Here is a 15,271-nt window from a genome sequence, read left to right as displayed (position 1 = left end):
GCAGGTGCAGTTGATGCGACGCTGTCAGAGCCGTCAGACTCGTGTGTCAGACTCATTTCAGAGCAAAATAATCAGCTCAAAAACTATTTAATATACTGCAAATAGCCTACTAGTTTTTTATGTTTATTTATAATTAGGGATGCACGATATATCGGCAACATATCGTTATCGGCCGATAAATGATTATTTTTGATGTTATCGTTATCGGTCCAATAAGAAAATTTGACCGATATAGTCAAGCCGATAGATAATGTATTATTTCCTTCAGCTGAGACGGACGCGCTGTCCACCATGATGGGTTTTAATTGCTCTAAATATGTTTGGAATCACTTCGAAAAGGAAAATACAGTTATGTGCAACATGAGCAGTGCAAGTCTTCTATAATCTACATAAAATGATAATGAGAATAGAATAGTCTGTAAAAGAGCGTTGTGTTTCAGCGCGTTTGTTGAGGGAAGAGCGCGCCCACGGAGTTACACCTTCATGACGAGCACAGTCAAGTTCGCTTGTGCATTCACAGCCTTTTGTGCCATTGTAAGTTGTAATATTATATTTATTATTTTGTGTATATAATCCCATATAGGATGCGTTTGGTTGAGTTAATTAACGATGCAGTAAAGCACTTCATTGTACCGGTCTTTAGCTTCAGCGCGCGCCCACGGAGTTACACCTTCATGACGAGCACAGTCAAGTTTGCTTGTGCATTCACAGCCTTTTGTGCCATTGTAAGTTGTAATATTATATTTATTATTTTGTGTATATAATCCCATATAGGATGCGTTTGGTTGAGTTAATTAACGATGCAGTAAAGCACTTCATTGTACCGGCGTGCGCATTTCAAACAGAAATGCACAGCATTAATAACTACTGGGACTGTCCTATACATAACACTGCAATGAGAATATTTCTGTTATAAAACGTAGTGAATTCTCTGGGTTTAGTTGTTTTTCAGCGCGCTGTTGTGGGAAGCGTCAACAACGCATTCTGACCAGCACAGTCAAGTTTGCTTGTGCTTTCGCGTCATTTTAAGCATATGTAAGTCGTAATATTACGTTTTTGTAGTATAAACATCTGATTAAAGTCATATAGGATGCGTTTCGTTAAGTCAATAACCCGCAGTGCTTCACTGTACCGGTGATCATCTTCAGTTTCAGCACGCTCTCAAACAGAGGAAGAGCATCCACAGGAGTTATAACCCTTCACCTATGCGTGATTTTGTGCTAATATAAGTTGTAATATTATATTTATTTTGTATAAATATCTGATTGTTCTCATATATAATGCGTTTAGTTGTTAATTAAACTTCTAAGCGCTTCAGTTTATGGTTGTTCGTTCATTCTCTCCAGCTTCAGCGCGCTCTCAAACAGCAACATTATTCCTAATAGACTAGACTAATATTACAGATGTTTACTATTACTGTAATATTAAACATATTTTTTTTTTCAAAAACACAGAAGCATTATTTTATATAATTAGCACTTTTATTGTTCTCGTATCTTTCCATCAACAATATGGTTTGATTATAGAGCCCGACCGATAAAGGATTTTTAAGGCCGATACCGATACAAATATTTGGTCACTTAAAAATCCGATATTCCGATATATCAGCCGATATATATAAAAAATAAAAAAATAAAATAACAGAAACGCGTAAAAAAAAACCAAACAGATTTCCCTTATACATCAGTTATTTGTAGTTATTCATGATCCCTCAGCCTCTCTAAAATAATATGATAATGCAGTTTAAAAATAAACTTGTTTGTTTTATTGTTACAACAGAACAGAGGAACATAAAATATATTAAAGTTCTGATAAATAAAATGTATAAAAATACAAACTTAAGATATGAAACTTAAAGTCGTTTGGACGAAAACACAATAGGCTAACAAAAACAAAAAATCAAAGTTACCAGTATTAATAGATGTGGTAAGCTTTATAAATATAACTTTTAGCAAGACTGGAAAAAAAATATTCAGTTAAGTTCTAGAAGTTCTGATAAATAACAACAACAGCAAAACATAAACTATATACAGTATAAAAATGAGCCACCTTATAATTACAATGTCAACTTGCTTATCCCTTTACATGCACTTTTAATTCTATCCATCAAGCTACCACAAACCATTTTCAATCATCATTTGCTGCCTGCCTTCTAAAATCTACTACTTATGATGATGCAGTAAATCCATTATTTGACTCGTTAATGCGGCGTCTGAACGAAGTCACGCACTTTCGTTCACTCTTCACGAGCCTAACTTACGATTTACAATGCAGAGACTGGAACTACAAATATACTAGTTATAAATACAGTAATCATTACTTTATTTAGGCAGAATAAGTTTGTTGTGATTTCCAAGGCGCATTAATGTTAGCGGTCTCCCACTGATAGCCATGGCATTAGCTAGCTTTGTGGTTAGCGTCTATGATAAGTTATAATTTAGAAATATGTATACTTTTTCAAAATAACGGGCAGGGGAGAGATGATACGTCTCATGCTGTCAAACTGTCAGACTATTAAAGAAATACATTTTATTCAGTCACATTGTCCGAGGTAAAATAAGTCAGTCAATTGTAAGTTTACCTAGCGTAATTACCAGCTCTCTTGGCTTACATGTAACCGCAAAACTGGACTTGGCAGTTACAAATTGTGTCATGTTATTTGAGTTAAGAGAACTGATGGGGATGTTCTTTTAACTGTTATTCAATTCAAGCAATGTATGTCTCGTTGCCAACTTACATGCATTTCGCGGATGATCTGTGTTGTGAATGCAGCGCTCAGAGCGCTGAAGCTCAGCATGACTCTGCTGGATGAGCTGGTGGTGTTGCCAGCCGGCACGTTGTAGAGTGCCCTCTGGTGGACAAACTATGAAACGCCAACACTCAATGTGTTTGAGAGGCGTTTCGTCCGGTTTTTTTATTTTTAAAAAAATATTCATTTATCGGCCATCATAAATGCCGATACCGATAGTTTGGAAAAAGCCTAATATCGGCCGATAATATCGGCCCGCCGATATATCGGTCGGGCTCTATTTGATTAAAACCATTTCTTTATCGTCTGTGCGGAGGTTATTTCATGCACTTGCATTCTGATTCTTTATTATGCAGCCTAAGCAATGCTGTTCAATTACTTGTTTGCATTATTTAGGTATATTATTTTTATTTTTTAGACAATATAATTTTTGGTAACATTTTACAAATAAGGTCTCATTTTATTAATGCATTAACTATCATGAACAAACAGAGAGCAATAACCTTTGTTTCTTTTTGTAATAAAATGTTTGTTTTGTAACAGTCCATTCACAGTTCATACCTAATGTTAAAAGACACAACTTTGGGTCTGAATATGTTGAGATTAACATGAACTAAAATTAATAAATCCTGTTGAAGTATTGTTCATTCATTGTTGGTTAACTAACACTAACAAAAATTAAACCTTATTGTAAAGTGTTTAAAAAAAATATTTGGCCATAGGAGTGTAAAATTAATTTGAAAAGGTATGGAATCTCACACTGGTTCAAATAGGCTACTGTAGTGTATAGGTTTGATTTATGTTGAAGTGTTTGGGACATGGCTTTTAATGGTGAGCCTTTTGTTTTTGTAATCAGGCTCTCAGAGTTTATTAAAATTTGTATTTAGATTTATCGGCCAATATATCGGTTATCGGCTTTCAAATATTAAGAATTATCGGTTATCGGTATCGGCCAAAATGTTCATATCGGTGCATCCCTATTTATAATTAATTTAGGTAGACAACAAGGCTACCAAGTACTGCGCACAGTGCGCAGCTTATTCATATAACGTTTTTTTTCCTAACGTAATTTTAGTCGATTTTAGTCGAAAATTTCAGGACTTCAGTCGACCAAGATTTTCTTTGGTTGATTACAGCCCTACAAGTCTCAATGAAATACTGACATTTTCTCTTTCTCTCGTATACACACACAACCATGAACATTTCATTAAATGAGTAGGGCAGATTAATGGATGTGGCATTTGGATGATTTGTGGTCTTTTATGGCTTCCAGTTTTAGGTTTTTAGTCCCAACAATGAAACTATTAGTTTTGGCATCTTCTGAAGCGTGTTGACGTCATACTAGGGTTGCCACCTTCAGTGTGGCAAAATAAGGGACACCCATTCACGACAATATAAAATATAAAATGTAATATTATTTTACATTTGATTATTTAATTTATTTCTAAAGAACTCTTTAGTAGCCTATTTGGTGCACTTTGAAGGGATTGTTCACCAAAAACTAAAACATTCTGTCATCATTTACTCTCCCTCATGATGTTCCAAACCTGTATGAGTTTCTTTGTTCTTCTGAACACAAAAGAAAATATTTTGAAGAAAGTTTGTAACCAGGCTGCTTTGGGTCACCATTGACTTCCGTAGTAGGAATTAATCTTCCAATGTGTTCAACATAACAAAGAAATGTATACATGTTTGGAACCACTTGAGGGTGAATAAATGATGACAGAATTTTCATTTTTGGGTGAACTGTCCCTTAGTTTAAGCAGTCATTCTGAACCAGTAATCACTTTTTTGACAATTCTGAAATTAAAATTTTTTACTTTTTTTTTATTAATTTACTTAAATTATGACGACATGTAATTATTTGTCCCATTTTTATCTAAATATTCTTTTAATAAATGTCAAACTTTATATGGCGAGTTATTTATGTATGATTAAAATGATACATTAATAATAACATTAATTAGGCTATAATCTATTAATTAACCTGTCTAAAAATATATAATAATTCTGTCTGCCAAGCTCTGATAATGTATGGAATATTATATGAATAGATTATCCATTTAAAAAAAACAATAGGCCTTTACCTTTAGAAGCACGGATGTGTGTCACCGCTGCTGCTTTAAGTCAGTCAGTCTGAGCAACTCAAATGCTTCTCTGCAAAGTGTGCAGTTCGCCTGAGGTTCATCACGAGTTACTGGACAGACCCATTGATACCTTTTTTTTCTATTCAGCCCTATATCTGGAGATCCTCTTGCGTTCAAACGGTGGACGCGACGCAAGCTCTGTTTTTAAAAAACCACGCAAGTTTACAGCGCATGTTACCGCTGCTAAAACGCAACCACGCGCAAATTAACTTCTCTACTACTTATTGTGAATTTGATTTGTAACGCCACATTTTTTTTTTTGGTGTGCCTCCTCTAAAACTTTCAAAGCATCTTTTAACTGTTTGACTTAGATGAAATATTGCCATACTTTGTAAGTGGAAACACGTTGCTCTATATGTGCTTGCAACTAGAGATGCTCCGATCAGCATTTTTGGGGCCGATTACCGATCACCAAGATCATGATCTGCCGAATGTGCTGATTGCCGATCACAGAATGGCAGGGGAATGGGAATCTTTTATCTATAATCTTGCAGAAGAAATTAAACCAACTCTAAATTAACTGTATTGAGAAAAAAAAACTGTAGAAATAGGCTAGAGTCAAGATCTTGAAGAACCACCAAGTGTTGATTTTAGAAAATGAGATAACTTAAGGCTACTGTAGGCGATCTTTCCCAAGTAAGGCAGAGGAACATAAAATTATTCCAAACAAAGAGGGGTTAGGCAGACCAACACACATCAGATCAGCTTAATGGGACGTGGCCTCTTAAAACACTGATTACATTTAATAATTGGCAGCTATATGTAAAACTTGTTACACCAAAACTGGCTACTGCCACAAAGGACAAAACTATTGCAATTTTTTTTTCTGTTATTAAGGGTGCTCCGATCAGGATTTTTGAAAGAAATCAAATGTAAATTAATATGGTCTTCCCTGAATAAGTTAAATTAGATTAATCCTTACACTTAAGGTTGCAAAAGTTAGTCATTCAAGAGCAGTGTGTCATAAAGGTTCATCAAACAACACAAGACAAAGAGAAACTCAGAGACGGCAGCAGTTTTACGACTGCTGTCACTTTAAGAGAGCGAAAATGGATATGGTTACATGCAACGTTCACTCGATATTAACGAACTGATATTAGGCTAATGTAGATTTACCGCTGTGTTGGGCTCAATGCTATATGGAAGAACTTTTGAAGTAGCAAGATTGAATTTAATAATTATATTATCGTGTGGTGAACCTATGATAAGCAGTGCACGTCGTTCTGTTTTGTGTCAGATTGCAAATAGCCAAAATATCTCCAAACCACTGAAGTTGAATGGCCTTTCTTGTCAACGATATCGGTTTCCTCCGAGCTGGTCGTGAGCACTGAATTTTCTTCACTATTGCTCCACTCCACTCTAATCCTCCAAGCCTGTCAGCCACTGTGACTGTCAACAACACCACGTGCGGCACCCAGAAGCCCGGTCTGCAAAACGCATGTGCAGCATTATGCATGGCGCGCAAGCATTATATCGAGCATTTATCAAACTGTTGTTAGCGTTTTATTAAGGAAAATTTTTCGATAATTATCGTTTTATCGCCCAGCCCTACGTCACTGTATATGTCTCATCTTTCTCAACAACGCTAGCGAGGCAGCGGGAAACACAAACACGCCAGGCTTGTTCGAGATGCATCGGCGCTGCACAGACTGATCAGCGTATGATATCAAAACACCGCAAGAGCGATTCAAAAGCATAAGGAGTCGAATGCTCTCGTTGTAATTTGATGTCTTACGGCGATCAGTCTGCACAGCACAGATGCATCTCAAACAAGACTTCCATCAACAATGGCGAATGTTGCGTTACTATTGATGCACATGGCTGTGAGATCCTGCATCGGCATCAAAACACAGCGAATCCAACGCATTCGTGCAGCTCGCCGTAATTTGTATAGACGGAGATTACAATCGAGCAGCTATTAGCTCCATTAGCTGCTATTTCAAAAATGGTGGTCACAAGTTTGTGTTCATTTTGTTGGTCACGGTAACCCCACCCCCAGCCCCTGACGCAAGCGGTTCTTACTTCTAGACCAGCAATGTTTTGGTGCTACTTAAGAACCACTTTTCCTGGTTCAGAGCTGGTGCTTTGGGTGTAGAAAGACAGAGAACCGATTTGAAACTAGGCTCTGGCTCCGAACCAGCACTCAAACTGCCTTGGTGGAAAAGGGGTAACAGTGAGCTGCAGTGGGGCTTAATCCTATTTGTTTTAAATACGAGGCATGCTTTATATTAGGGGTTCAAAATAACATGTAAGATATAGGGATGTGCGCGACTAGCCGACTAGTCGATTAAACGATACTGCTGCTGATGGTCAACTTGGAAATACTAGTCGTTTACTTTATGCACATTTAATGTTTTGCTTTATATTTTTTACAAAGGCTATGTTTAAATGTTAATATTAATGTTACATCTAAAAATTCTTTTTTTTTTTTTTTTAAGTGTATCTGCAGCGGAAAGCAACATTATTTCATTTTACCTCAGATTTCGCATGCGCTGGTTTTCTCTGTCGCGCTCCCGGCAAGTTCAGAGAAAAGTCCACTCGGAAGATGATCACTCTGACGGAGCCTAACTTTGAAAGCCTACACAACTTTTCAGTTTTCTTCTATGACATGTCAAACACACTTTTGTGCTACTGTGCTGAGGAAATATACTTACGGCACGTGTCTGAACGCAAAGCTAAACAGGCAGAGGTAAAGGAACAGCACTGAAATGGTCTTTCGTGATGTTTGAATTCTCCACTGTAATGCGATCACATGCATACTATGGCGCAGTGATTGGAAGCGCTCAGAACCGGATAGCGTGGAATCGTGCTCTCCAGCCCCGGCAACCAATCACACTCCAGAGGCACACTTCTACCTCAGATTCTGTGACGTTGCTTCAACTTAGGACGAAAAGAACTAAATTGCTCTGAAAATGCAAAAATAACCATTTTCCAGTTATTGGTAAAATGTATGAGTGTTTTAGTGATGTGCAGTCTGTAAATATGTTCACATCTCAAATGGGGGGGTTCATGACCCTTTAAGATGCTGTGAAGACATTACATGTCACATCCTGATGTCATGTGTCTTTACGGGATGTGTGGCAACGCGCACACCGATTCCATAAAATCACTGGCAGTGTGAATGAACCAAAATCAAATGACAAATCCCGGGACTCATTATCTCAGTGTGATTTCCAGAAGCTGTTTGTGAATGGGACTTTGCACGTTTTCTTCCTTTTGATACTTGAAGTGCAGTTTGCTTTTGTCTGCTTCATGTTCGGTCAGTCCATGATAAACCACTAAATTTGACTTATGATGTTTTCTTTTCAGGCTGTCCCCTGGAACAGTGGTGGGTGGGTGGTGTGGAGCTGGCCTCGGCACCGGGAGAGGCCCCCTCACCCGCCCCCTCCCAGCGCTGCATGGCTGCAATGGCGCCCGCTCTAACCGACGCGCCGGCCGAAACTCACCGCATACGCTTCAAACTGGCTCCGCCCTCCTCCACCCTCTCCCCAAGTGGTGTGGAGGAAAGTGGTACCACCAACCATATCCTTGTGTCCAGTAACGGCACAGTCAAACGCAAGGCCTCAGAGGAGCGCCCCTCTCGTGGGGCCGGCCCCTGCAAGCCCCTCGTTACCTCATATCACTGTTCAGATGTGACCTCTGTGTCCTCGGCAAAAGAGTCTCTCAAACTGCAAGGTGTTCTACTGAAGACGCACAGCATCCTGCCGAGCCTCATACCACGCAAGCACCAGGCTTTAGAGCTCTCTGAAGAGCAGCTAAAGAGCATCATGAGTGCCGGTGGAGGAGGTGGGCCATGTGGGCCGCCCACCTTCCAAGGTGCCACTGTCAATGGTGTGACAAAGAAAGTGACTAAACCAACTGAACGAGACAATGCAGTCACCTTTAATGGTGGCCAACATAGTGTCGAGCAGGATTTGTCAAATCAGGCTCAAATTGCCATTGCTACCAGGGGATTGACAACGAATGGTCCTCTTCGAGACGGTGCAGAGCAGCACCAACTATCATCGGGTGAGTCCCAGAATTGTCCCAGCAATGGAGAACTTCCTGCAACATCCCCAACCTCCATTGCACCTTTCACAGAGGACAAAATCTCAGACTGTATGCCGCTAAGCAGTGAAGATCCGTTGTCGCTCTCGCTCGCTACACAGCAAGACCACTTAGGTGACCTTGGGGTGGAGTTAAGCGACCGTACCCAGCACAGCCAGAGCAGACAAGGGGAGATCGAGGCACGGCTACGGCGACTACGCAAACGGCTGCAGGTGGTGCAGGCCAAGCAGGTCGAGCGCCACGTGCAACAACAGTTGGGCGGACTACTCAAGAACACACTGGGTGCTCTGGATGCCAGGCGGCCAAGGGGCCGTTACGGCGACACCGCCATCACCCCTCAGGAGAGAGACGGACTGGGACGTTTCCTAAAGGGTGGATCCATGCCGGCCGAATTAGAACGTCTGTCTCTGACTTGTACCACCAACCTGCAATCTGCCGAATGTGCTTTTGATTCCGACGCCACAGAAAGCAGCTCAGGAGGAGAAACTGATGTGGAGGAAGATGAATTGGCTCGGGTCGACATTGAGCAACGCCACATTCCTCTGTGAGTACCGATCTTGATTATTCCCCTGATAATGTGAATCCAGGTGGTTTGAAGATGGTGTAATGATGTAGGATAAGTGCTGATGCAGGCTGGGTGATGCTGTTTCATGAAACCATTGTGTTCTCACACGGTAAAGAACCATGATGTGACTGATTGCAAATTCAAGTGGCTGATGTACATCTCTGTGCATTTGTAAGTGTAGATTTGTTCTTTCAGTTCAAGATCACATTGATTACTTTTGTTACAGAGGAATTGTTGTGATAATCAGCTGCATGATTAATCGAAATTAAAGGGGACCTATTATGCAAAATGCACTTTTACATGGTGTTTGAACATAAATGTGTGTTGGCAGTGTGTATACACAACCACCCTATAATGTAAAAATCCACCCACTTCTCTTTTTTTTTATCCCCATAAATCATAAACCCTGTCTCAGTACAGTCCATTTGCAAATTCTAGCAGTGTGACATCACATTGCTTTGGCCCCGCCCACGACTGCTGACAGACTCTGCCCTGTTTACTTACCTCGCCTTGAATCAGCTGTTCACAGTTTATCTGCTCGCCAGAGCATTTAGCAGCTTTCAAGTAAGAAATTTATTCTTTATTAAAGCTACTGAAGTTATTTAATCAAGAGCAGTGAGTGATTTTCTGTTTTTCTTTTGTTGTTTGACTCAAATTAACAGCATATTAACTGCGGTATTAGTATTACATGTTTTGTCTTTTAGAAATGCATATTGACAGTAGCTTTAGTTGAGAGTAGTAGATTAAGTTAAGGATGCATATGTGAATTTATGTTCATTAACAAAAACAGTAACATCTAATAAAATTGTAGAAACCTCTTTTATATGGTAAAATTAAAATATTAGTTTTATAAAAATGAACCATTGGTCTTCCATAGTAGTATACAGTTTAGATCATGATAACCACATATATAGCACCTCAATACCATTGCAAAATGGTTTCTATGGTATTTGTATGAAAAATAGTAGCCTAAATACTAGGGCTGGACGATTAATCGCATTTGCTATAATATCGCAATATGATGATGCGTTTTTTTTTTTTTTTTTTTTTCTGGTACCGCAAAGGCTGCGATTACACTGGTCACGTGACACGTGAGAGAGACACATGACACAGTCAGCTCTGAGGAAGCATCAACTTGGCACGCTACGCAACAGAACAGTTTGTTTAATCTATCTAATATTTTGTTGGTCATACAGTAAGGGTGGGAGAAAAGATTCTCTAACGATTCTGGGTCGATTCTGAGCTTAGTTTTCAACCGCAGGTGTGCGATGCTGCGTGTAGAAATGCCTGTATTCTTATGGCTTCCGATTCCTCACACACACTTGAACCTTCTGTAAGATAATCTTTCATACATTTCCTAAAGGTTGAATTAGCGGATTACAATGACATTCGGTGGTCTTCTTTGCACATATGCGCTTTGAGTATGAGAAACGCATGCTTGCAGTGCGAGACACCTGTATTTTCCTTACAAATGATCTACGAAGCCATTGTTTATGTCGTTTGGAATGCAGTGGACTTGTATATTAAAAATATAAAACTCCCTGACAGAAGGTCAGTATATATTTGGTCAGCTATAGTAGGTCAGATATATTAGTTTATATATTTAAAATTCTTACCATGCAATTGTTTTTAATTATTTATTTTGATGTGTAATTATTAAAAAAAGTACTTAAAGCTACACTATGTAACTTTTCCGTCTACTAGAGGCCGCCTGTTCAAAACAAAGGCGCAGTTTGATGACGCCACGTTTGAGTGCAGAATCTTGGGACATGTGGTCTTCAGCTCACAGCCGGTGGAAAACAGTCAGGATAGGACTCGGGCAGAAATCATGTTCATGGATGCGATTTTTAACATTACTGTAGTCTGACGCAGAGCAGGGCCGAGTGTTGTGGAGCTGAGCAAGGCCGCAGGAGCGATTGAAGAGCGGGACTATTATTATGGCATAGCGCTGGCGGGACTTTTATTATGACACGGTTGCCGGCGCCACTTCCTCTTTTCCAGTCATGAGTATGAGGTAACGCAACTCTGTTTATCATATTAGATATATCTGAGTGTGTTGAAAAGGAAGTTATGACGTTCGCTCAGCGGCTGCTATGACACTTGTTCACACTGCAGTGAGAGTAAAGTGTTTCACTGAATAAAACCGGAGACCGAGGGTGACGCAGATATGACGCAATCGACAGGCGACTCCCTCACACGCATAGCTCACACGTCTCGGTTCCTTGGTTAAAATAGCAATTTCTCACGATTTACAAATAGTTGGAAACATTTGGGATATTCTAAGTACTCAACTGAACAAAATATATAACACTGGCCTAGTGGTTTCTGGATATTTTACTGCAAAAATCCTACATAGTTCACCTTTAAAATTACATATGTAATTAAATAATAAAAAAGATTGTTCGTTTTATTAATAAAATGAATAAGATAAAAATATCAAGAATACATTTGGGATCGGATTTTGGCTCCCAGAATCGGAATCTGATCGGATCTTGAGGTGCATAAAGATTCCCATCCCTACCATAAAATGATTTATTGTTTGTCTTTGTTGAATAATACAGAAGATAAAAAGCTTACAAAAAAATTATTGCATATTAAATCGCATTATTGTTAAAAAAAATCAAAAATGGATTATTTTCCAAAATCATTCAGCCTTACCAAATACATTAAGGAAATATACAAACGCTAAGCTTAATAACAAAAAATAATGTAATTATATTTTGTTACTATACTATTTTATAATAAATCCTTAGACCTTTGTAAAGATATGTAGTTACAGGCTGCCTGCATGTTAACAGGTAAACCTGCTGTTTTCTGTAAAATACTATTATTATTTTCTTATTTATATTCTTAAATACTCAATTTTCAAGTGCGTTTCATTTGTTTGAAAAAAAAATTAACCAGAAAAATTATAAACTCAAATAAAAAAAAAATCAAATCGTGCAGCCCTATAATGAAGGTATGTGTTCATCTCTTGAATATCATCATTATTATTATCCTTGTTCCACAAGGCCTGCCCTCTCTCTTACACACACCAAGCCAGTCATTCCCTTCCTAAGGGCTGAGCCTAGTTTAAATACACTCAAATGGCAAAGGAATTTTTCTTGGGAGGCAGTGAGTCACTTCCTTAGATCCATAAACACACTTTCTCATTCAGTTATTGGGCCTGTTTTCACCCATCCCAACCTCCGGGTAAAAACACACTGGACAAGTGGAGGGCAAAGATAAGGCGCTGTTTAACTTCTACTTCCTTTTGGCACTTGTTTTATATTTATTTGTTTTGGTTAGGTTTTTTTTGTTTACCATCTTCCCAGTATCTACTTATTTTCTTAATGCCTTGTTCTAAAACCTAGTAAATATTCCAGACACAAGGAAATTGATCCTCTTTACGAGGCAGATCTAGATCATTGATAAAAGCATTGGCACATAAAGTGTATAGCTGCGATAAATACCACTTTCGCCTAATTTTGCTTTACTTGTACATTAAACATCGGCAACAATTCTTCAATTGGTCTCTTTTGCTGCATCATTGTAGTTGTATAGTGTCTCAATAGCCCAGTGAGTCAGAAATGTTTGGGGTTTTTTTTACAGACTAAGACTGCTCCATGAGGGGATAACCTACATGCAGTGGATTCAGTCACATGACTATTGCGCAAGGACAAATAGGCTTACTTGCAGATTATACGACGAGCATAGTGAAGCACATTGACATAGGACTGTGTAACTTAAATTGTTTCTTTTGTTGTTTTTTTTTGTTTTTTTTACTTGACCGTTTGCCTTCCACACATCTATAGGTACTTCTTTAAAATGGGGTTTTAGTCCTTTGTTGATAATGCAACAGATTCCTTTGTGGGATTGAGTATCACTTGACAGCATGTTGTAACTGCATGCAAGGTCTTTTTGTTAATGGGTAGTTGATTTGTCTTGCTGCTTAGTCAGCCATTAAAGCCAGTGTCTTGATGAGCAGAGGGGTCACTTGAGTGGAATCCAAAGCAAACCTACATTACCCAGTGAGCCGTTTGTGTTAGTTTTTGGTTGCTGGTAAACAGGGTTGACTTCCTCAAAAGTCACTGGAAGGTAAATGTATCCCATATGATTTTTCATTGTTGATGTATTGGATTTGTAGGGAGGATTATTGAGATTTTATGTTGTTGATGTTGCCTTTGTGTAGATATTATTTTGTACTATTCCCCTACCTCAGACAGATTAGAAGTGCTCAAACATTGCTAATAATTAACCTGAATTGCCAAAGTTGGTCCATACAGTGTTTGCAAACGTCCATGTTCCTCCTGGAACAAAACTCCACTAAATAACCATGTTTCCATGAAGACCAGCCCCAACATCCATCATGAACACACAAGCGCAACCACATTTCTCAGTCTTGCTAGTGTCCTTCTGGTACCATGGGCTAACAATTAGCTTTCATGTACTTGCACGCACCAGCTGGCGGCATTCATTTGTTTCTGGGCTGTAATCCTGTTAGCTAGAACCGGTTTGCATGAAAAGGTGTCATTGAACTGGTCGAGCATCAGACGTTTGTACCGGTCATGCAGCCTTCTGCTGTAAAGACTCCTTAAGACTTCTGTCATTTACCCACCCTTATATCATTCTAAAATTTTGTGGACCACAAAAGGAGCAATTTTAAATACTTTTGAAAAGGGAATGTATCATTCGGACAGATTTTGTGAATTGATTAATTGAAAAGATTATTTTACTGATCATTTTACCAGTTTGAAATGAAATGAGGGTTAGTAAATATTGGTTAAATTTTGATCAATTTATTTTTTTTATTTTTTTCCAATGTAAACAAAGCAACTCATTCTGGAGCTACTAAATGTTTTTTTCTCGCCCCTGTGTAACCATTAATCAATTGTATTTTAAAGATGTTTGCATTCAGGAAGAGTACTGATTTAGGTAAGGAGTGATTAAGTTTGAGTTGAGTGTAATTAGGTGCTCCATGTGCTTAGTCTCCTGAAGGTTCTTCTATCAATGATCTGTCCATCTTTGGATATCAGACCAACTAGTGGTCGACCAATATATATCGGCAAGGCCTATATTTGGCATCTTAAATTATCGGCATTAGGGCTGTCAAATAAAAATTTGAATTTCGAATATTCGTCGAATTTACAAAAAAAATGCACATTCGAATGCAAAAACCGTGCATTCGAATTTTTGGTAGAGGCGCGCGAGACATGACGATGAGGGAACTGACACGGTTTGTTTATCCAGTACAGCGCGGTGCGGCTGTGTTGTTCATTTGAAAAAGGCGGAAAAAACAGTGAGGACTCAGAGTCACAGAGAAAATGGGCAACCGCGTATACAGTCAGACACAGAGCAGTGCAGGTCAAGGTAATCAGGGCTTTGGAGCATGAGATGGATATAAATGAAAGAGAAGATACGTTGCCTGCTGACGAAAATCCTCTCAGTTGGTGGCAAAATCATGCGGTATAACGTTATGTATCCACATATTGCGCAGCTCACAAAGACATACTTGAGTTGATCTTACCTCACCAAAAATGCTCAGCACTCGCTGCAGGTCAAGTTGTCAGTTTGGTGTTTTTGACGAACAATATGTAGATGTTTAGTGAGTGGAAATGGAATGTAAAATTTGTTTCCTTCTTTCTTTGAAAATGTAATTCCCAGTGCACACAAACTTGCCAGATGACTTGTCCTGTTTGTTACTGTTTGCTTTCTATATATTTGAACAATTTCTTTATTTGTGAAAAATACTGTAAATATCAACTTCTTAATTCTCCAATCCTG

General features: G+C 38.8%; 1 protein-coding gene across 1 annotated transcript in view; it reads left to right on the top strand.

Annotated features, from left to right (window-relative positions):
• Positions 1 to 15,271, top strand: part of kansl1b (KAT8 regulatory NSL complex subunit 1b) — a 97,809-nt gene that overhangs the window by 25,282 nt on the left and 57,256 nt on the right. Inside the window, exon 2 of the mRNA XM_079826969.1 lies at positions 8,206 to 9,487. Within this exon, the coding sequence (XP_079683095.1) occupies positions 8,295 to 9,487 (1,193 nt within the window). The 5' untranslated portion in view covers positions 8,206 to 8,294. The remainder of the gene's footprint in view (positions 1 to 8,205; positions 9,488 to 15,271) is intronic.

Source organism: Gobio gobio (genome assembly GCF_949357685.1).
Source record: "Gobio gobio genome assembly, chromosome: 1".
Taxonomy (NCBI): Eukaryota; Metazoa; Chordata; class Actinopteri; order Cypriniformes; family Gobionidae; genus Gobio; species Gobio gobio.
Note: the sequence above shows the minus strand (reverse complement) of the source record. Positions and strands in the feature narration are given on the sequence as shown.